Genomic DNA, 24,091 nt, shown 5'->3' with positions numbered 1-24,091 from the left:
AATCTGTTGTAAGATGTTAAAGTTGTAATTGTGAGCCTGGTCCATACGTAGACAGTGTATTGGGATATGTGGAATGCAAAACCTTTGGTGAATACCCTGTCTGTAGGGGAGCGGTAAAAGGTGGATGGCAGGCGAGCGCGGGAAAATGCACACGGGCGCTGCACGGCATAACGGGCTCAGCAGTGGTAGTCGGAGTTGGGCATCGGTCTGAGAAACACGTTCTGGATCGAGGAGGCTCTCCTGGAAAACGTGATTTCGTTGAGCCTCGGATGTGCCGTTTCCGACGCCTATACAGCATGGCAATATTCCACAGGAACTAAATGGAAAAATATTGCGACGCTAAGAAGAAGTAAAGTGCCGATACATCAAGAGCCATAGCTGTGATTGCATGTGCGCTCTGTGCCTCGCCATCTCGCCGCCTACCAACCGCCACATCGATACAAACAGGTTGAAACTTTTAGTACTGTATTCGTTTACTATTCAATAACAACTTAAATTTTACCAGAACTGTCCTATCATTTAATTATCCTCATAACTAACCTAGACAGGGTCCTTTCCACATGTTGTGCAATCCGAGTGTCCCGAGATGAAGATTTAAAGTTTATGTTAATAATAATTACCTGCAGACCTAGCTATGTTAGAATGATGTTTAAGGAGCTTTGTTGTTAATGAAATAATAGACGAATAACATAGGTCTGACAAAGTTGGAAGATAATTTTGAAATTGAATTAGTAATGAAGTTTAATTATTTTGAGGCAGATATAATGGTATTTTAAATGAGCAGGAAATAAGATAAAAAGAGTAGTAATTCATATATTGGAAATCTTGAGTGCTTAATGCTTTCAATAGTTAATAGTTTCAATACAGTGATCATAACAGTTTCAGGGCCCCCCCCCTTTTTTATTCATTTGAATTCTGAAGTGTTCTAAACTGATTCGACCAGTAAAGTTAGAGCCAATATAAAACCCAAAATTTATCAGTGTTTTACATTTATCAAAACTGACATTGTGTGTGTGTTTCGAATGTGCTATTTCTATGGTAACCTATGCCCGATTTTAATCAGATCAATGGACAGTACGAAGTTTTGTAGTAAACATTATAGTGTAATGTTGTGTATTTATGATTTATCTATATTGGTACAGAAAGTGAAATTATCAGTTCAGTAGATTTTCTGGTTCTAAAATTTACCATATTGTGCAGTATTATTACATGTTGTTTTGCATGCACGTACATCAACTTGTACAGGGAAGAAACTCAGTTAATTCCTAATTAGGCTGGCGACCGTATGACTAACAAATTGGTAGCATCTTCTGTGTTGTTTCTTGTCCATCCTGACGTGTAGTTGCACTTTAGACTTGCTTGACGTATCATCGTTATTATTGAGTGGGTGTAAGTCTCATTTGCCTCCATTCAGGTAGACGCGGTTAACATCTATACAAAAATCCTTTCTCTTAAGGTGAAAAATGGTTCAAATGGCTCTGAGCAATATGGGACTTAACATCTATGGTCATCAGTCCCCTAGAACTTAGAACTACTTAAACCTAACTAACGTAAGGACATCACACAACACCCAGCCATCACGAGGCAGAGAAAATCCCTGACCCCGCCGGGAATCGAACCAGGGAACCCGCGCGTGGGAAGCGAGAACGCTACCGCACGACAACGAGATGGGGGCTCTTAAGGTGAAGCCCGTCAACTTACCATAGTACAGACTTTAAAAAAGTATCGTGCGCCCGAGCGTAGTGTTACAAGGTGACCGAGACGTGTAACCAATGGCACCCCATACCATCACGCCGGGTGATACGCCAGTATGGCGATGGCCGATACACGCTTCCAATGTGCGTTCACCGCGATGTCGCCAAAAACGCATGCGACCATCATGATGCTGTAAACAGAACCTGGATTCATCCGAAAAGATGACGTTTTGCCATTCGTCCACCCAGGTTCGTCGTCGAGTACACCATCGCAGGCGCTCCTGTCTGAGATGCAGCGTCAAGGGTAACCGCAGCCACGGTCTCCGAGCTGATAGTCCGTGCTGCTGCAAACGTCGTCGAACTGTTCGTGCAGATGGTTGTTGTCTTGGAAACGTCCCATCTGTTGACTCCGGGATCGAGACGTGGCTGCACGATCCGTTACAGCCATGCGGATAAGATGCCTGTCATCTCGACTGCTAGTGATACGAGGCCGTTGGGATCCAGCACGGCGTTCCGTATTACCCTCCTGAATCCACCGTTTCCATATTCTGCTAACAGTCTTTGGATCTCGACCAACGCGAGCAGCAATGTCGCGATGCAATAAACCGCAATCGCGATAGGCTACAAGCCGACCTTTATCAAAGTCGTAAACCTGATGGTACGCATTTCTCCTCCTTACACGAGGCATCACAATAACGTTTGACCAGGCAACGCCGGTCAACTGCTATTTGTGTATGAGAAATCGGTTGGTAACTTTCCTCATATCAGGACGTTGAAGGTGTCGCCACCGGTGCCAACCTTGTGTGAATGCTCTCAAAAGCTAATCATTTGCATATCACAGCATCTTCTTCCTGTCGGTTAAATTTCGCGTCTGTAGCACGTCATCTTCGTGGTGTAGCAATTTTAATGGCCAGTAGTGTATGAGTACCTTATGAGGAATGTAGTGAAACGCCTTACTAAGATCGCAAAGTGTCAGTGCTACAGATTTTTTCCTAAAAACTCTTTTTAATCCTAGTAACCTTGTTGGGGTTCAGGCAGCGAGAACACAAATTGCTTCCCTGAGGAAATCGAAAAGTTGTGCACAACAGGGAATCAACAACTTGGCTGTACACCCGACAGCACACCGTTAAACAGTCACAAGGAGAAAAAAGTTGAGCGATCACAACAGCGGTACGCATCTGGACCTCCGGACGGGCGCCTGCGTGCAGCGCGCCGCAGACAGACCCACCTGCGGGCAGCACGAAGGTGACGGGCACGAAGTCGAGGTAGACGTATCGGCCCGTGACGTCACTGCGCTCCGCCACCGCCTCCTTGTCGCGCTCCAGCTGCTTCCGGTAGCGCTTGATGTTCTTCACCAGCAGGTCCTTCCGCGACAGCTCGTAGTGGTTCGGGAAGTGGTTGATCATCCTGCCGGCAGTCCGGGAAGTCACTCGTCACTATAACGCCCTCCAGTGGGGAGGCTATCTGCACAAACAACTAGGATCACAGTAGAGAAATAATCTGAAGGTGCCGGCCGAAGTGGCCGTGCGGTTAAAGGCGCTGCAGTCTGGAACCGCAAGACCGCTACGGTCGCAGGTTCGAATCCTGCCTTGGGCATGGATGTTTGTGATGTCCTTAGGTTAGTTAGGTTTAACTAGTTCTAAGTTCTAGGGGACTAATGACCTCAGCAGTTGAGTCCCATAGTGCTCAGAGCCATTTTTTTGAATCTGAAGGTGGTTTGCATAACCCTGTGCCAGACACTTGAGGGTTAGAACACAACGTCCGTCTGACAGGCGGATATGGTTTACGTTTGTTCCACTAGACGCCGTGAAAATCACCTTACGATTCTAGTCATCTACGTGAGTCTCATTTTATATTTAGTAGTGGTACAGTCTGCCAGGGGTAAAATAGAGGGAGTGAAAGGCTATTTACAATCTGTACAGAAAGCAGATGGCAGTTATAAGAGTCGAGGGGTATGAAAGGGAAGCAGTGATTGGGAAGAAAGTGAGACAGGTTGTAGCATATCCCCGATGTTATTCAATCTGTATATTGAGCAAGCAATAAAGGAAACAAAAAAAAAGTTCGGAGTAGGTATTAAAATCCATGGAGAAGAAATAAAAACTTTGAGGTTCGCCGATGACATTCTAATTCTGTCAGAGACAGCAAAGGACTTGGAAGAGCAGTTGAACGGAAAGGACAGTGTCTTGAAAGGAGGATATAAGATGAACATCAACAAAAGCAAGACGAGGATAATGGAATGTAGTCGAATTAAGCCGGGTGATGATGAGGGAATTAGATTAGGAAATGAGACTTAAAGTAGTAAAGGAGTATTGCTATTTAGGGAGCAAAATAACTGATGATCGTCGAAGTAGAGAGGATATAAAATGTAGACTGGCAGTGGCAAGGAAAGCGTTTCTGAAGAAGAAAAATTTGTTAACATCTAGTATAGATTTAAATGTCAGGAAGTCGTTTCTGAAAGTATTTGTATGCACGGAAGTGAAACGTGGACGATAAATAGTTTGGACAAGAAGAGAATAGAAGCTTTCGAAACGTGGTGCTACAGAAGAATGCTGAAGATTAGATGGGTAGATCACATAACTAATGAGGAGGTATTGAATAGAATTGGGGAGAAGAGCAGCTTGTGGCACAACTTGACTAGAAGAAGGGATCGGTTGGTAGGACATGTTCTGAGACATCGAGGGATCACCAATTTAGTATTGGAGGGCAGCGTGGAGGGTAAAAATCGTAGAGGGAGACCAAGAGATGAATACACTAAGCAGATTCAGAAGGATGTAGGTTGCAGTAGGTACTGGGAGATGAAGAAGCTTGCACAGGATAGAGTAGCATGGAGAGCTGCATCAAACGAGTCTCAGGACTGAAGACCACAACAACAACACAGTCACGTGCCGATTTACCCAGCAAAGCTTGGTTGGACTCCACACCAACACCGTCTCACAGGCCGGAGCTCCTGGCAAGACCAAATACCCACCCGCCTCACACACTAATGTTCCGGAATTCGCATAACTGTGCCTTACAGGCGGATAATACTACGCATTCTCTAAGTTCTTTCACACGACATTTTCAGTTACCTGACCACGCAGCATTTATGTCAAAAAAGGAACACAGTTCAAATCAAGACATGGCCTTAGTACCGTAAGTGAAGAGAAACACTTTGAAATATCAGCTATTCAATTAACAGGGCTTGATATCACCGAGAAATTAATCATTTTGTGTGTGTATAGATCTCCCAGTGGTAGTGTAGACACTTTTTTCAATAGGTAAACAGAAGTACTAGATAAAATCTCAAGTACAAAGGTCAACACAATTCTGTGTGGGTACATTAACATCAGCATTAACATCATAAATGAATCTAGCAGCACCTTCATAAACATCCTTCAAAGTTTTGGCATGCCCCTATAGGTCAATAGCGCAACAAGGGTTACCACAACGACTTCATCAGTAATTGATCATATGGCCACAAATATGGACAGGGAAAAATGTGATGTAGCTGTAAAAGATCTCGGACTATCTATCTATCTCTATCAAATAACAACAATAAAGTCAGGCATCGAATCATTCAATAAACTACAAGCCTACAAACGACATCTATCAGAAATCAAAATAAAAGATTTTTCAAAAGAACTAGAAAAACAAAGCTGGAATGAAGTGTAAAAGGAAATCAATGTGAATATGAAATTCTCTAAATTCTCCACATTGTTTAAAGTGAACTTTCAAAAGGCATTTCCAAAAGTATTCATGTCTGTATCAACATCTCACAAAAACAGAAGGATAACAGCAGGTATTAAGAAGTCCTCCCAAACACTTAAACACCTCAGTTCCATGAAAAAGATTCGCAATGATCCAGAATTCTTAAATTTCTATCATTGATACAAAAAGATCTATAGGAAGGTGTTGGTTGCTGCAAAAAAGTCATTTAATAACAAAATAATATATAATGCAGAGAATAAAAGCAAAGCAATCTGGGATGTTATAAAAAAGAAAGCGGGGAGAGGCAAACGCATAATAACATACTGCTATTGGAGGGGGATAAAGTAATAAATGATCCACAATATTTAGCGAACTACGTAAACGAGCATTTTTCAAGTATTGCATACAAGTTACAGCAAAAGTTCCCCCAAACAAATATAACACGTGTAAATAATGTTGCACTACATACAATGATGTTACTTCCAACCACAGAGAATGAAGTCGGTAAAACAATTCAAAAACTAAAAAATAAAAAGTCAGTAGGCCTAGATGAAATACCAATGTGTGTACTGAAACAATGCATAGGGATTATACAAGGCTCCTTAACAAATATAATAAATGAATCCTTCACATCAGGGACATTTCCAGACCAGTTAAAACAGGCAAGAGTTGTACCTTTGCTTAAGAAAGGTAAGCAGAAGACATAGAAAATTACTGGCCCATTTCCCTGCTGTCACCATTCTCAAAAATAATAGAAGCAATTATGAAAGACAGATTAATGAATTATCTGAATAAATACAATCTTTTAAGCGAATCACAGTTTGGTTTCCAAAGTGCTAAAATTACAGAGCCTGCCATAGTAGAATTCTCTTGATAAAGATGAGTGTGTCACAGCCATATTTTTGGATCTTTCAAAGGCATTTGATACAATCGACCACAAGATTCCATTAAATAAATTAGAAGCATTAGGAATAAGAGAGTTAGCTAATGACTGGTTTCGATCATACCTAACAGATAGGGTACAAAGACTAGAGATAACACATGCTGCAAATAGAGCTAAACATTTAGTAAAACACTTATCAGAACCAAAATACATTAATATAGGGGTTCCACAAGGTAGTATATTATAACCAATACTGTTCCTGATATAAATCAATGACTTTCCCAGTAGTGTTACTCATGGTGAAAAAATCCTCTTCGCTGAGGACAGCAATATTATAGTCACAGAGAAAACAAGAGAACTCCTTGCCGAGAAAGCAAATGAAACTCTCAAGGAACTTTATGATTGGTCAATAAGTAATAAAGTGACATTGAACTAATGCCATGAATTTCAGTTTGAAGAGGAAAAATGACAATGTTAAATTAAATGTAGATGGCACCTCTATAGACTGTGTAACAAACGCAAAATTTCTAGGAATGAATAGTGATTCTCAGTTGAAGTGATGTGGACACTTGCAAACAGAATGTCATCAGCATGTTATGCCCTTAGAATCCTATCATCAGTGTGTAACATGCAGTGTGTTTTAGTTACATATTATTCATATGTACACTCAATTCTTAGATATGGAATTCTTTTTTGGGGAACAAATGCACAAAATATGAACACAATTTTCAAACTCCAGAAAAGAGCCATAACAATAATAACCAAAAATACTAGTCGAGCTCATTGGAAACATCTGTTCAAAACACTGGGGATTTTAACTCCTCCACGTGAATACATTTACTGGTCAGTTGTACACATCAAAAATAACATTGGTAATTACTGCACAAACAGCTCTGTCCATGACCATGCAACAAGAGATAGACTCAAAGTACATTTACCAAGAAAAAATAAACATAAAACTCAAAACAGTATTTTGTACCAAGGAATAAAACTGTACGATAAATTAACAAAAGAGATTAAAGAAATCGCCAAAATACAGTTATTTAAAAAGGCAGCTAAAAAGTACCTGTTATGCAATACATTTTATACATCGTAGGCTTACTTAGCTATAACAGAGTAGGGGTTTGATAAAGAATGTCACACAAATAAATAATAATAATAATGATTACAAAATATACAACATTCCACATAACACCTTCACTTTATGTTTTTTCCTACTTTTTTTCCTTTCTAGAAATACTTACCCCCAAGCTATGAATAGCAGAATACTAACACCTCTTTCTCTTTCTGAGCTCAACATCTCACTCATTATGGAGAGATGCTCACTCAGTTTTTCAGGAAAGCAAATGGGAAGTTGCGGTACAGAAAATGGCCCAGAGATCACCAGTGTGTGTGTGTGTGTGTGTGTGTGGTGAGTGTGTGAAGTGATATGAAACAATGTGTGTATAGTGTGTGCAGTGACTGATAGTGAGGTATGAGTGAACAGTGTGGCATTATATTATTTAATAAGTTATTTGTAAAAAAAGGTATTGTATACCAGGAGTAAATCCAATGATTGTCTCTAACTAGAAGTTTGTAAATACATGTGTATACGAATTAGCTTATTTTAAATTTATCTAAATTTGTAAATACTTTGATGTGCTATATCCTTGTAAAAAGAGATCTACAGATGAATAAAGCTACTACTACTACTATTACTACAGTTTTGTAAGTCCATCCTTTTGACTGGAGGTCTTGGGGACAAAGGCCGTTCACTATTGTAAGAAAATGAAACGCTTACAGCTGACCTCGTGATCTTATTTATTGTGTAGCTACCAGTTTCGGCGCTTCAATAAGCCATCTTCAGGTCTTAGTTGAGGCTAAAGGTGTTACGACGATCCATATATACGCTACATCAGTGCACTCCAGCCATCAACTGCAGTTGATGGTTGCAGTGCTGGCATCACAGTTACAGACAGTCAGCCTAAACCAGTTATGTTGGCCACTAATGCAGCATATATATAGATCGTGATAACCCGTTCAGCATCAACTAAGGGTTGAAGGTGGCGCACTGAAGCGCCGAAACTGGTAGCTACACAATAAATAAGATTAGGACGGAAATAGGCGTTTCATTTTCTTACAACGCTACAGTTTAGTTTATGTTTTAGTGGGTTTGCTTGCAGAAAATTGGAATGAAAAATTTTGTTCATAAAATCGCAAATACCAAGTTACTTATTTTCAAACGTGGTTACAGTTCTTTTTAATGTGGTTTTCTTTCCTTATAAACTACTGTTTTACTCGTTCGAAATATTTCTTGTACATTCATATGTACTTTACACAGTACCAATTTCGATTCGATTTATTATAGCTCATTCGCATTTAGTATCGCTTCTTTGTTGTTTGCTAGTTTGAGAAGATAGGTATTACAATTATTTTCTCTAATTACATTCAACAGGGAAGTCCTAGTCCTAACTCAAGGCTGTTTTTTAGAGTGCAATTGCTGCAGAAATACCTGCAAATATGTCTAACAAAAACAGACGAACTGTGCACATGATAAGAGATCTTTTCTGAAGAGTCTGAATCTGAAACTGACTCTGGTGATACATACGGTATTGACGTAAACGATCTGTCAACGCTAGAACGCGACACAGGCTCAGAAACATCCGAAAACGAACTGGATCAGAATATTTCGTAAGAACAGAATGCGACAATTTCTACCCAAGTCGGTCAGCACTACCCAATCGAAAAAGCGAGCAATCTTAATTCCGATGATAATGTGCCAGATACGATAAACACGGAGTGTGAATTTCCATGATTCACCAAGTGTTCCAAATTCCACTGTTAGCTGATCTCAGGACTACCGAAGTGACTCAATTCGTCATTTCTGTACTGCTAAATACTGTACAAGACTGATAAAACTTTTTCGAGACAGATGGCCTCTCTTTCTTAAATTGAATAAAAAACTAAAACCTTTTAATCTCAACACTTTATTCATTTTAAATATTCACATAAATCCCCATATTAAACAATAGTTTATGTATAATGTGTGTGTGTGTGTGTGTGTGTGTGTGTGTGTGTGTGTGTGTTAAGGACATCACACACATCCATGCCCGAGGCAGGATTCGAACCTGCGACCGTAGCGGTCGCGCGGTTCCAGACTGTAGCGCCTAGAAACGCTCGGCCACCTCGGCCGGCCTATATGTATGTATGTATGTATGTCAGAAAAAGGCGATATTCGCCGCAGAGTCGGATATTCCAACTCCCTATTCGCCTTCCAGGCGTATGTTCCACATGACGAACTGTAAAACGATGTTCCTGTCTAAGTCTTACGTGTGAACTGCATAGTAGTCATGCAGTTAGACAATAGTTTATCACAGGAATCCTAAATGTAAATGAATTTCAAATAAAATCAATAAATAATTTATGTTGGAAACCTGTGTCAGCTTTTATTCCCACTCGAAACCTGCATCATTTAATAACAGCTTAATTGCGTGCATTTGGAACAAAGCATAAACCGGAATGTCGGTTGATCACGTCCTCACTACACTGCGTGGTTAAGACTGCCCACGATGTGAGATTATACGGCATGCACAACAGCGAAGTGGGTTGCCTATCTTACAGACGACAACGTATTCGCTCTCTCACGTTGTAATTTTGCATTAACGGTGGAGCCTAGTTTTACTGTGAAGCGACCATTTTATTGACTTTTGAACGATATTTTCTAACGTATCGTGTTAACGTGATTCACGTCACAAGTTACAAAGTTCTAAGCAGTTTAATAGTGCGAATCAATGTTCGGAGCATGACAGGGCTTGTTTTGTTCCTTGTGAATGTTTGTACGGCATTTTGTGGTACTTTATCCCGAGCAGTACCCAATTTGCAGTTGGACATGACTGTTCAAAGTTATCATATTTCGTACCGCATAGTTCACTCTCTTTCAAGTTTAAAGGTGGCAGGGGTAAAATACAGGGAGCGAAAGGCTATTTACAATTTGTACAGAAACCAGATGGCAGTTATAAGAGTCGAGGGGCATGAAAGGGAAGCAGTGGTTGGGATGGGAGTGAGACAGGGTTGTAGCCTCTCCCCAATGTTATTCAGTCTGTATATTGAGCAAGCAGTAAAGGAAACAAAAGAAAAATTCGGAGTAGGTATTAAAATCCATGGAGAAGAAATAAAAACCTTGAGGTTCGCCGATGACATTCTAATTCTGTCAGAGACAGCAAAGGACTTGGAAGAGCAGTTGAACGGAATGGACAGTGTCTTGAAAGGAGGATATCAGATGAACATCAACAAAAGCAAAACGAGGATAGTGGAATGTAGTCGAATTAAGTCGGGTGATGCTAAGGGAATTAGATTGGGAAATGAGACACTTAAAGTAGTAAAGGAGGTTTGCTATTTGGGGAGCAAAATAACTGATGATGGTCGATGTAGAGAGGATATAAAATGTAGACTGGCAATGGCAAGGAAAGCGTTTCTGAAGAAGAGAAATTTGTTAACATCGAGTATAGATTTAAGTGTCAGGAAGTCGTTTCTGAAAGTATTTGTATGGAGTGTAGCCATGTATGGAAGTGAAACATGGACGATCAATAGTTTGGACAAGAAGAGAATAGAAGCTTTCGAAATGTGGTGCTACATAAGAATGCTGAAGATTAGATGGGCAGATCACATAACTAATGAGGAGGTATTGAATAGAATTGGGGAGAGGAGGAGTTTGTGGCGCAGATTGACAAGAAGAAGGGACCGGTTGGTAGGACATGTTCTGAGACATCAAGGGATCACCAATTTAGTATTGGAGGGCAGCACGGAGGGTAAAAATCGTAGAGGGAGACCAAGAGATGAATACACTAAGCAGATTCAGAAGGATGTAGGTTGCAGTAGGTACTGGGAGATGAAGAAGCTTGCACAGGATACAGTAGCATGGAGAGCTGAATCAAACCAGTCTCAGGACTGAAGACAACAACAAGAGTTCACTCGCAAATCACTTTAGGCCCAATGTATTGTTGTGCCATTGCCGATTTGAGAATCGACTCACTACAAATTAGAATATGAGAATAAACATCCTTACACAGTACCAAATCGCTCTCGACTGCTGTAGTTACTCTTTTTGTTGTTGTGGTCTTCAGTCCGGACACTGGTTTGACTCAGTTTTTCTGGCTATTCCACCCTGTGCAAGCCACTTCATCTCTGCATAACTACTGCAACCTACAACCAACTGGAAATCTAAAAGAAAGGGAAATCAACTTGACAACCCCTGTCGTTAGCATTCATTCCAAAACCCCACTACAAACGACAATAGTGATATGCGTCTGTAATTCAGCGAATTACTCATGTTTCCTTCTTTGGGTATTGGTGTGATTTGTGCAACTTTCCAGTCTTTAGGTACAGTTCTCTCGATGAGCTAGCGATTGTACATCATTGTCAGATATGGAGCTATTATATTAGCATACTCTGAAAGAAACCTGGCTGGTGTGCAATCTGAACCGCAAGCCTCCATTTATTATCTGATTTAAGCTGCTTCGGTACACCGAGGATATGTGCTTGTAAGTTACTCATGTTCGCAGTGGTTCTAGACTCGGATGCTGGAATATTCACTTCGTCCTCTTTGGTGAACTAGTTTCGGAAAACCGTGTTCAGTGACTCTTCTTTAGTGGCACTGTCATCAGTGACATAACAGTCGTTATAGCGCAGTGAAGGTATTGATTGTGTCTCGCCTCTGATGTACTTTACATATGACCAGAATCTCTCTGGATTTTCTGCCAGATTTCGAGACAGATTTTCGTTGCGGGAACTATTAAAAGCATCTCGCAATGAAGTTCGTGCTAAATTTCGAGTTTCTGTAAAATTTTGCCAATCTTGTGGATTTTGCGTTCTTTTAAATTTGGGACGCCTTTTTCGTTCCTCCGCAAAGGTGTTCTGACCCGTTTAGTGTATCAGGGGGCGATCAGTACCGTCACTTATTAACTGATGTGGTATATATCTTTCAATTCTACTCTATTCCACTTCGACCATGAGAAAACAAATGTGCTGAGTCAAACGAAAGCCGGGCACAGAGCAACGCTAATGTTATTTTCCTACGACAAAAAAGCTCCCTATTTCTGTATTCATCTCGTTATGGCAACTCCTTGTTAGGCCTAACAAGGAGTTGTGTAGCTTATCATCCATTTATGTAATTTATTTAATAATTAATCATAATTTAAAGACTGCATTTCAACCTCAAGTCATGTTTTCTGTTACTGTCGTTAAGAGACTCGGTAACGCCTTGAAAGCGCGTATATGTTAACGTAACTATTAGGCATTCTTTGAAACGACATTAATAATATTGAAATAAATTTATCGCAGTTTGCGAAAAAGTTTTATCTATGTGAATGTGGGTATAAGCAGGAGAACATTCACTGCTAACCGATCAAACGTTATTTTGATGTACACCTTGTCTCTGTCTTTTAGGCAGATCGGATGTACTTTGACACTTCAGCTTGGACTATAATGGATATAAAGCCGAAATCATGATTGTGTGAAATAAGTGAATACTAATTTACAGATTAATTGCTGAAATTACACTCAGAAAGGTTTCTTATGCAGTGGCAACACCGCGAGTCCGCGGTTATACTTGCCAACTCGTGTACTCGCTCTCCTATCTAAGCTAGTCGAGTACTCTTGTGTCCGACAACAGGCTCAGGTGACTGGTAGACTGCGAGCTCAGGGGACGAGTGTACGGGCACACGGAGACGGCGAGATCGTAGATGACGTCACAGGACTCGCTGATGAGTTTAAACTGAGTGTACGGAGCTCATTTCTGATCTCCAGTGACCGTACCCGAAATCAGTGGGCACACACTAATGTGAGGCGCGCGACCCAAATTATATTACGTACTACACTACTGGCCATTAAAATTGCTACACCACGAAGATGACGTGTTACAGACGCGAAATTTAACCGACAGGAAGAAGATGCTGTGATATGCAAATGATTAGCTTTTCAGAGCATTCGCAAAAGGTTGGCGCCGGTGGCGACACCTACAACGTGCTGATATGAGGAAAGTTCCCAACCGATTTCTCATACACAAACAGCAGTTGACCGGCGTTGCCTGGTGAAACGTTGTTGTGATGCCTCGTGTAAGGAGGAGAAATGCGTACCATCAAGTTTCCGACTTTGATAAAAGCTCGAATTGTAGCCCATCGCGGTTCCGGTTTATCGTATCGCGACATTGCTGCACGCGTTGATCGAGATCCAATGACTGTTAGCAGAATATGGAATCGGTGGGTTCAGGAGGGTAATACGGAACGCCGTGCTGGATCCCAGCGGCCTCGTATCACTAGCAGTCGAGATGACTGGCATCTTATCCGCATGGCTGTAACGGATCGTGCAGAAACGGCTCGATCCCTGAGTCAGCAGATGGGGACGTTTGCAAGACAACAACCATCTGCACTAACAGTTCGGCGACGTTTGCAGCAGCATGGACTATCAGCTCGGAGACCGTGGCTGCGGTTACCCTTGACGCTGCATCACAGACAGGAGCGCCTGCGATGGTGTACTCAACGACGAACCTGGGTGCACGAATGGCAAAACGTCATTTTTTCGAATGAATCCATGTTCTGTTTACAGCATCATGATGGTCGCATCCGTGTTTGGCGACATCGCGGTGAACGCACATTGGAAGCGTGGCGTATCACCCGGCGTGATGGTATGGGGTGTCATTGGTTACACGCCTCCGTCACCTCTTGTTCGCATTGACGGCACTTTGAACAGTGGACGTTACATTTCAGATGTGTTACGACCCGTGGCTTTACCCTTCATTCGATCCCTGCGAAGCCCTACATTTCAGCAGGATAATGCACGACCGCATGTTGCAGGTCCTGTAGGGCATTTCTGGATACAGAAAATGTTCGACTCCTGCCCTCGCCAGCACATTGTCCAGATCTCTCACCAATTGAAAACGTCTGGTCAATGGTGGCCGAGCAACTGGCTCGTCACAATATGCCGGCCACTACTCTTGATGAACTGTGGAATCGTGTTGAAGCTGCATGGGCAGCTGTACCTGTACACGCCATCCAAGCTCTGTTTGACTCAATGCTCAGGCCTATCAAGCCCGTTATTACGGCCAGAGGTGGTTGTTGTGGGTACTGATTTCTCAGGATCTATGCACCCAAATTGCGTGAAAATGTAATCACATGTCAGTTCTAGTATAATATATTTGTCGAATGAATACCAGTGTGGTTCATGGTGTGAGTTCCTGTAGTCATGTCCTAGTTCATGAACCACGGGCAACGTTTGAGTGACCAAGTAAGTGGTCCTGACAGTCGGGATACCAGTTACTTTGGAATAAGGCTGGGCATCTCGGACATATTCTGAGTCGTGGTCACCTTTGTGCTCATACGGCAAAGACTACCAAATCCACCGGTTAGTCCCTCAGCCGTTACGGGTAAAACCCAGTGGGACTCGGGGCAAGTAAGGCTAGCAACCTGCTTCCCTGGTACTTTAAATATGATGCTGGCAACAATCAGAGCAAAATGCCTCGGACCTTTGGAGGTGACGGAGTCTCACCTCTAACTGACAAACCAGGGACTCCTAAGATACGACTTGGCAAACAAATGGTAATGAGATGGGGAGCTATTAATATCAATGGGGGCTACTCTTGGAAGGAGGTAGAGCTGGCAGAGGCTGCAAGTAAGATGGGGCTGGACATTTTAGCTGTTAGTGACATTCGGGTAAGGGATGAGAAAGAAGAAGAAGTGGGAGAATACAAGGTCTACTTGTCAGGAGTCAAAGCAGGAATAGCACAATGGGGTGTAGGGCTTTACATCAGGAAAGAAATGGAACCCAGCGTAGTTGCAATAAGGTATGTAAACGAACGACTGATGTGGATAGATTTGACAGTGTCTAGCAAGAAAATTAGGATTGTGTCAGTATATTCGCATTGTGAAGGGACTGATCATGATAAGATGGATAGTTTTTATGAGGCACTCAGTGATGTAGTTGTTAGAGTAAAGGACAAGGACAGTGTTCTGCTCATGGGTGATTTTAACGCCAGGATTGGAAACCGAACAGAAGGGTATGAAAAGGTTATGGGTAAATTTGGAGAGGATATGGAGGCCAACAGGAACGGACAGCAACTCTTGGATTTCTGTGCCAGTATGGGCTTAGTAATCACAAACTCCTTTTTTAAACATAAGAACATTCACCGGTATACTTGGGAAAGCAGGAGAACCAGATCTGTCATTGACTATACAATAACAGATCATGAATCCAGGAAGGCTGTGAGGGACACACGTGTATTCAGGGGATTCTTTGATGACACTGATCATTATTTAATCTGCAGTGAAATTGGGATTGCGAGGCCGAAAGTGCAGGAGGTCAGGTCCATATGTAGGAGGATAAGAGTGGAGAAACTTCAGCATAAGGAAATCAGGCACAAGTACATAACAGCGATCTCTGAAAGGTACCAGTTAGTTGAATGTAGTCAATTACAGTCATTGGAAAAGGAATGGACAAGGTACAGGGACACAGTACTAGAAGTGGCTAAAGAATGTCTTGGAACGGTAGTGTGTAAAAGTAGGAGGAAGCAAACAGCTTGGTGGAATGACACAGTCAAGGCAGCCTGTAAAAGGAAAAAGAAGGCGTATAAAAAATGGCTACATACTAGAACTCAGATAGACAGAGAAAGTTATGTTGAAGAAAGAAACAAAGCCAAACAGATAATTGCAGCATCCAAGAAGAAATCTTGGGAAGACTTTGGAAACAGGTTGGAGACATTGGGTCAAGCTGCTGGAAAACCATTCTGGAGCGTAATTAGCAGTCTTCGAAAGGGAGGTAAGAAGGAAATGACAAGTATTTTGGACAGGTCAGGAAAACTGCTGGTGAATCCTGTGGATGCCTTGGGCAGATGGAGGGAATATTTTGAAGAGTTGCTCAATGTAGGTGAAAATACGATCAGTAATGTTTCAGATTTCGAGGTAGAATGGGATAGGAATGATGATGGAAATAGGATCACGTTTGAGGAAGTGGAGAAAATGGTCAATAGATTGCAGTGCAATAAAGCAGCTGGGGTGAATGAAATTAAGTCGGAACTCATCAAGTGCAGTGGAATGTCAGGTCTTAAATGGCTACACAGGATAATTGAAATGGCCTGGGAGTCGGGACAGGTTCCATCAGACTGGACAAAAGCAGTAACCACACCAATCTTTAAACATCGAAACAGAAAAGATTGTAACAACTACAGAGGTATCTCTTTAATCAGCGTTGTGGGTAAAATCTTCTCAGGTATTGTTGAAAGGAAAGTGCGAGTATTAGTTGAGGAGCAATCGGATGAAAATCAGTGTGAGTTTAGGCCACTTAGAGGTTGTCAGGACCAGATCTTTAGCTTACGACAAATAATGGACAAGTGTTATGAGTGGAACAAGGAATTGTATCTATGCTTTATAGATCTAGAAAAGGCATATGACCGGGTTCCTAGGAGGAAGTTATTGTCTGTTCTACGAGATTATGGAATAGGAGGCAAACTTTTGCAAGCAATTAAAGGTCTTTACATGGATAGTCAGGCAGCAGTTAGAGTTGACGGTAAACTGAGTCCATGGTTCAGAGTAGTTTCAGGGGTAAGACAAGGCTGCAACCTGTCTCCACTGTTGTTCATATTATTTATGGATCATATATTGAAAACAATAGACTAGCTGGGTGAGATTAAGATATGTGAACACAAAATAAGCAGTCTTGCATATGCGGATGACTTAGTTGTGATGGCAGATTCGATTGAAAGTTTGCAGAGTAATATTTCAGAGCTAGATCAGAAATGTAAGGACTATGGTATGAAGATTAGCATCTCCAAAACGAAAGTAATATCAGTGGGAAAGAAATATAAACGGATTGAGTGCCAAACAGGAGGAACAAAGTTAGAACAGGTGGACGGTTTCAAGTACTTAGGATGCATATTCTCACAGGATGGCAACATAGTGAAAGAACTGGAAGCGAGGTGTAGCAAGGCTAATGCAGTGAGCGCTCAGCTACGATCTACTCTCTTCTGCAAGAAGGAAGTCAGTACCAAGACTAAGTTATCTGTGCACCGTTCAATCTTTCGACCAACTTTGTTGTATGGGAGCGAAAGCTGGGTGGATTCAGGTTACCTTATCAATAAGGTTGAGGTTACGGATATGAAAGTAGCTAGGATGATTGCAGGTACTAGTAGATGGGAACAATGGCAGGAGGGTGTCCACAATGAGGAAATCAAAGAAAAACTGGGAATGAACTCTATAGATGTAACAGTCAGGGCGAACAGGCTTAGATGGTGGGGTCATGTTACACGCATGGGAGAAGCAAGGTTGCCTAAGAGACTCATGGGTTCAGCAGTAGAGGGTAGGAGGAGTCGGGGCAGACCAAGGAGAAGGTACCTGGATTCGGTTAAGAATGATTTTGAAGTAATAGGTTTAACATCAGAAGAGGCACCAATGTTAGCACTGAATAGGGGATCATGGAGGAATTTTATAAAGGGGACTATGCTCCAGACTGAACGCTGAAAGGCATAATCAGTCTTAAATGATGATGATGATGATGATGATGATGATGAATACCAGTTTATCATCTCTATTTCTTATTGGTGTAGCAATTTTAATGGACAGTAGTGTATTACATTACATAAAATATTACATGAGACTTAATATTTTTAATTTTTTTGTCGGGGTTGGGGAAATTACCCACTCACTATATCCAAAAATTCATCTGATGAGTAGAAGGAGTTTCCATTCAGAAATTCTTTTAATTTCCTTTTAAATTCTATATGGCTATCTGTCAGACTTTTGATGCTATTAGGTAAGTGACCAAAGACTTTTGTGGCAGCATAATTTACCCCTTTCTGAGCCAAAGTTAGATTTAACCTTGAGTAGTGAAGATCATCCTTTTTCCTAGTGTTGTAGCCATGTACACTGCTATTACTTTCGACTTTGTTCGGATTGTTAATAACAAATTTCATAAGTGAATATATATATTGTGAGGCTACAGTGAAGATTTCTAGCTCTTTAAATAAGTGTCTGCAGGATGATCTTGGATGAGCTCCAGCAATTATTCTGATTACACGCTTTTGTGCAATGAACACTCTTTTACTCAATGAGGAGTTACCCCAGAGTGTGATGCCATACAAAAGCAGAGAATGAAAATAGGTGTGGTAAGCTAATTTATTGAGATGTATATCGCCAAAATTTGCAATGACCCTAATAGCATAAGTAGCTGAACTCAAACGTTTCAGCAGATCCTCAGTCTGTTTTTCTAGTTCAACCCCTCATCAATGTATACACCTAAAAATTTTTAATATTCTACCTTAGCTACCGATTTCTGATCGAAGTCTACATTTATTAATGGTGTCGTTCCATTTACTGTGTGGAACTGTATATACTGTGTTTTGTCAAAGTTTAATGAGAGCCCAATTGCAGAGAACCACGTAATGATTTTCTGAAAAACATCGTTTACAATTTCACCAGTTAATTCTTATCTGTTGGGTGTGATAGCTATATTTGTATCATCGGCAAAAAGTACGAGCTTTGCATCTTCGCGAATATAGAACGGCATGTCATTAATATATACGAAGAACAGCAGAGGACCCAAGACCCAACTTTGCGGAAACCCATTCTTGATTGTTCCCCAGTTTGAGAAATCACCAGTTTTTTGCATATTGTGTGAACTGCGTATTTCATCTTTCTGCACTCTTCCAGTTAGATACGATTTAAACCATTTGAACGCTGTCCCATTCATACCACAGTACTTGAGCTTATGTAGAAGCATTCCATGATTTACACAATCAAAAGCCTTTGAAGATCACATAAAAATCCCGACGGGTGACTTCCGGTTACTCAGAGCATTTAAAAATTGATTAGTGAAACTATATATAGCATTTTCCGTTGAAAAACCTTTCTGGAAACCAAACTGACATTTTGTTAAAACTTTGTTCTTACAAAGGTGTGAAGCTACTGTATAATACATTACTTTTTCAAGAAATTTGGATAAGGCAGTCAGAAGAGAGACTGGGCGTTGGTTGTTGACATCAGACGTCAGTCAGTGAGTTTCCAGGACGTAGACGAGTCCGGACAGCGGTGGGGTACTAACCTGAGTGTCACCCACCATACGGGCGGACAGTCACGACTGATGGTCTGGAGTGCAACTTCTTTTCATAGGAAGACCGCTTTGGTTACCATCCGTGGCACCCTTAGAGCACGGCGGTGCTTCGACTTCTGTCGTCCTCTATGGCAAGCCATCCTAGGCTTACACTCAAGCAAGATAACGCGCGCCCGAAACGGCGAGAGTTTCTATCGCTTGTCTTCGTGCTTGCCAAACCCTGCCTCGGCCAGACAGTCCATCGGATCTCTCCCGAATTAAACACTGGAGCATTAAGGGTAGGGCCCTCGAACCAGCTTGGGATTTTGACGACCTGACACGCCAAGTGAAAATAATTTGGCACGATATCACTCAGGAGAACATCCAACAACTCTGTCAATCAATGCCTGGACGAGTAACTGCTTTCGTAAGTGCCTGAGATGGACCAACACGTTATTGACTTGCTCATTTTGTGACGCTGTTTCTCTTGAAGAAATACCCATTTTTTTTGAAATTGTAACCAACTGTTTGTCTGTGCATGCCCATTACATCTAACAATTTACGTCCCATTCGGATAATTCTTTTGTGGTGCGTTGTTTATTTGTCTTACAGCATATTCTGCATGTTTATGTCTATTTTCGATGGTAATGGTCCATCTTGTGGCCGCCATCTTGAAAGACGTAATCTGCCCGTTATTAAATATAGCCTGTGGTTGTCTTAGTGACTCTTATAAACTATACTATTTAGTCGAAATATAACGTCACTGGTTAAAGGTGAAGGGTGGATTCGGAACATGCTCTAATCCATATTTTTCCTGGAGTCGTGCTGACTTTGTGAGAAAAGTTGCTTTTCCTCCATTGCCGTCTAGCAGAAAAGTGTTTTGACAAAATACTACATGCGTTAGTTTCTTCTATATTCCTCATTAGCATCAGTAGCTTTTTGATGCACAGCTGGCACTTGGTGGGTGAAGATGCAGTTACTTAACTGGTTGTCGTTCATTCTGTAGCCACTGTCCACACTGAAGAGGTTGCGACATGTCTGCGTTCCAGCCCTGTAAGAAGAAAAGTAGTCTCAGGAAAGGTTAGAGCTGATATTGCTTACTTCACTTGTTACAATACCAAACACTATGCAAGACCATACATAATACAGCACTGAAAGCATATCAGACGCGGATGAACCCTTTCCACAGCATGACTGACACAGATGTTGCTAAATCCAACAACTCGTTTTGACAACTTATTTATTAAGGGAACCTTCAGCCATGTCAACAAACAATGGAGCACAGCAGGAATTAGAGCTCGTCGCCACTGCTAAATTTAAAGAGCAAGAACACCTCATTTTGCCAACTTATTTATTATATTATTTATTAAGGTAATTACAATAAGCCACCAACAGTAACACACTCTTTAAAACCAACTAAACAATAAGGATCCCTTCTGCAGATGTAGCAAAAAACAACTAATTTCTATAATCAGAGTTCCCTTCGACTCCGTACCCGTACAACAGTTCCACGTCGAAGTCGGCTGTTAGCAGCTGGTGGACAGCCTAACGCGACGGAAGCGGCGTCTCACAATCGCTGCGGAAGAGAGGATGGTCGCGGTGGCACACCGCTGGACCGGACGATCTTCTCCGCACTCGGCGAGTCGAGAACTGCCTGCTGAATAGCTGGGCGGAAGGATATTTACGGGAGTATTTGCACACACGTGATCGCCAGGAAATAGTTCGTCAATTGTCGCGATCCCTTCCTCTGCTGATGGTTGATGCCCTCTGATGGACGTTGGCCGTATCCACGTGTTTGTTGTCAACTGTGGTACTTGCTTGTAAACACTCTTGGGTCGGCCAGACTTCGCAGCGGAGTAGGCAACCCGCATCGCTGGTCTGTCTGCGGAGTTGCCGCTGCAGTAGGCGTCTGCTGGTGACTGCAGCAAATGTGGCACATTGGTTTGCAGAGTTAAGTTTCTAATCATGACTCGACATTCCTCTGAAATGAACTCAGATGAATCATCCGTCAATCAGTCTTGATATGATCATCCACTAGTTAGTGAGCACTCCCCAGAAATGTGTACTACCCATGGCGGTTGGAATGGACATTCAACAAGAAATGACAACGGTTGAAAGAATCTGTTTCAGCGATTACATTCGTAACCCTATAGGTGGTCGCAACGGAATATCGTGAATCAACGCAGCGAAGACTGCTGATGTGAACAGTTGCAGCAGACGAGCAGCCAACATAGCATGCAGGGTGATCACAGTCAGAGTGGGAACACAGCAGCGGGCCGTCACCCGCCATCCAAGCAACTGGATCGAGGACCAGGGTGACGTCGGCCGGTATGTTATTGCGCTCCTCACCGGCAACGACGATGTGTCCTCAGAAAAGGATAGTCGTCCGTGGCAACCAGGAAGCCAGAAGACAATGCTGGACTACGGAGCGTCCGAGGAACCAGTAGCATGTGCCTACGGACCAGGGAGTGTTTGAGTGTGTTGTGGAATATGGCAGACAAAACCTGGGGCACTACTGTTTATACTCTATTTTAGGTAGTTACAGCAACCACCGCAAAATATTCAGAAGTATCTGTCCAGAGCGACATTGTGTGGAATGACCAGATAAAACAAACATAGGAAAAGCAGATGCCTGACTGAGATGCATAGGAAGAATCTTAAGCAAATGCAATTCATCCAATAAGCGTGTGGCATACAATGCGCTTGTTCGACAGGTTCTTGAGCGTTGTTCATCAATCTAGGGTCGTTATCATGTAGGATTGATAGAGAAGATAGAGACGATCCAACGAAGAGTGTAGAATTGAAATTTCGAGAACGTACTTTCCGGGAAGACCTGAACAATACATCACTTCCTCTCATATACGTCTCACGAAAGGAGCATGACAAGAATACTCAAGAAATTAGAGCTTATACAGAGGCTTACCAACAATCATGCTTCTCACTCGCCACTCACCAACGGAATGGGTGGTACCAGAAGTACCCTCCGCCACACACCGTCAGGTGGCTTGCGGAGTGTTGATGTAGGTGCTGATGTAGATGTAGTGTATACCAGCAACTTTCTCTCCGGAGGAGAAGTCGCGAGGCCGCAGTCCGTGGACTGGAGTTTTGTTTCCAGTTCGAAGTGATGAACCCATGTGTCATCGTCTGTGACGACATTAGACCAAAAATTGTGCCGATCAGCCTCGTAAGATGCAAGCAATGTTCCTTTGTTGCTCTTTGTGGTCTCCCCTTAGGTGGTGAGGAACCCAGCAGGACACGCCTATGAGTACCCCAAGTGGTGGATGCGGGTGTCAACACTGCCAGCACAGACGTCCAGTTGTGCAACGAGGTGTTTGATGTGATACGTCGATCACCTCGAATGAGAGTGTCCGCACGCTCCAACATTGTAGGAGTCTGAGCTGTGTGCGGCCGACTGGCACGCGGCAGATCGGACAGGTTTGTGCAGTGACAGACTCCACGCCCCACGACTCGTTGTGCTTGTGTTCACTGCCAGGTCTCTGCAGACATGCTGCAAGCGCCCATGAATGTCTGCAATGCTCTGGTTTTCCACCACTGCCAACTCAGTGCCAGCTCTCTGTTTGGGACGCTCCTCCGTTGCAGGCGCCCAGAACGTAATTAAACTATACGGGCTGAAGTGGAAATATTCCACTATGTCCAACAACAAATTCCACATTTTTGCAACCGAAATTGGCAGAGGAAGAAGCTATACTGCATTGCTTATTGAACGCCCCTTGTACGTATGTGATTCACTTATCACCTGGTGTGCACTACAGCTTTATTCACACCCCTTTGAGTTGAGTTTGTGATCTGCCCAGAGAGGTTTGTACCTGCTGTTGTGATTGCGGTCTTTGTTCTTAATGTGTACTGTGTATGCAGACATCTACATTTAAAATCGAAACGATACCCACATCAAACATGACGACGGTACTGTAATGGCAATAACCTGTAACAATTGTCATCTGTATGGATGATCTGACTGTATAGCGAAAGCTTGAAGCCGCGAAAAAAAATAAAACTTAAGTCTTAAATAAACAGATGGGATTTTTTGGTATGTGATATGAATCGATTACATGTCACGCTTTAGTCCTTCCCTGATGGCTAGTTAATCTTTCGAAAATCTCCTTTTTACATCTTTTTCAATTTCGCTTGTACCTTCGTTGCGTTAGAATACACGAACGAAACAACGAGGAAACCCTAGCTTCTTTTGCTACGTGTGAACAGTAGCAGCAAAACAAATCCAGTAACGCACTAAACAATTACGAGATAACGGTAAGTTATATAAATTTAAACTTGAAGCTGTCCGAAAACAGATGTGTTGGTCAAAATTGCTGCAGCCAGGTACGACAGCTAAAACAATGATATTTACACACTCTTTTTGCATGTATTATATAACTATGACAGCAAGCATGGGCTTGCAGCAGTAAGCGTCAGCTTGTGTACCGCCGAACACTAAAATAAAGTTGCTTTACTCTAGAGGCAGAGTGAGCTATGATTTTCACACAGGTACAAACTGATCACACCTTCGAAAACATAAAATTTACGAGGGTTGTCCAGAAAGTAAGTTCCGATCGGTCGCGAAATGGAAACCACTGGGTAAATCCGGTAAAGCTTTGCTCAGATGTGTTGGGTAGTGTCTTTAGTATGCCCGTCGATCGTGTTGCGTCGCTCTTCTCAGTTCTGAGTAAACAGTGAGCACGTAAATATGCGTAGGGAATAGCGACTCCCGCCATGTATGAGGGCGTGTTGGAGATTTCGCCTCTGTCATGCAGCCCACATA

General features: G+C 42.2%; 1 protein-coding gene across 1 annotated transcript in view; it reads right to left on the bottom strand.

Moving 5' to 3' along the window:
* LOC124789247 (polyglutamylase complex subunit TTLL1-like) overlaps positions 1 to 20,328 on the bottom strand; it is a gene marked incomplete at its 3' end in the record, with an annotated part of 91,843 nt that extends 71,515 nt beyond the window's left edge. The window contains exons 1-2 of the mRNA XM_047256542.1: positions 20,300 to 20,328; positions 2,923 to 3,101 (exon numbers count right to left, since the gene is read on the bottom strand). Of these exons, the coding sequence (XP_047112498.1) occupies positions 2,923 to 3,101; positions 20,300 to 20,313 (193 nt within the window). The remainder of the gene's footprint in view (positions 1 to 2,922; positions 3,102 to 20,299) is intronic.
* Between the last annotated feature and the right edge of the window lie 3,763 nt (positions 20,329 to 24,091).

The sequence above is a fragment of the Schistocerca piceifrons genome, chromosome 3 (genome assembly GCF_021461385.2).
Source record: "Schistocerca piceifrons isolate TAMUIC-IGC-003096 chromosome 3, iqSchPice1.1, whole genome shotgun sequence".
NCBI lineage: Eukaryota > Metazoa > Arthropoda > Insecta > Orthoptera > Acrididae > Schistocerca > Schistocerca piceifrons.
This window is presented reverse-complemented; position numbering and strand designations above follow the sequence as displayed.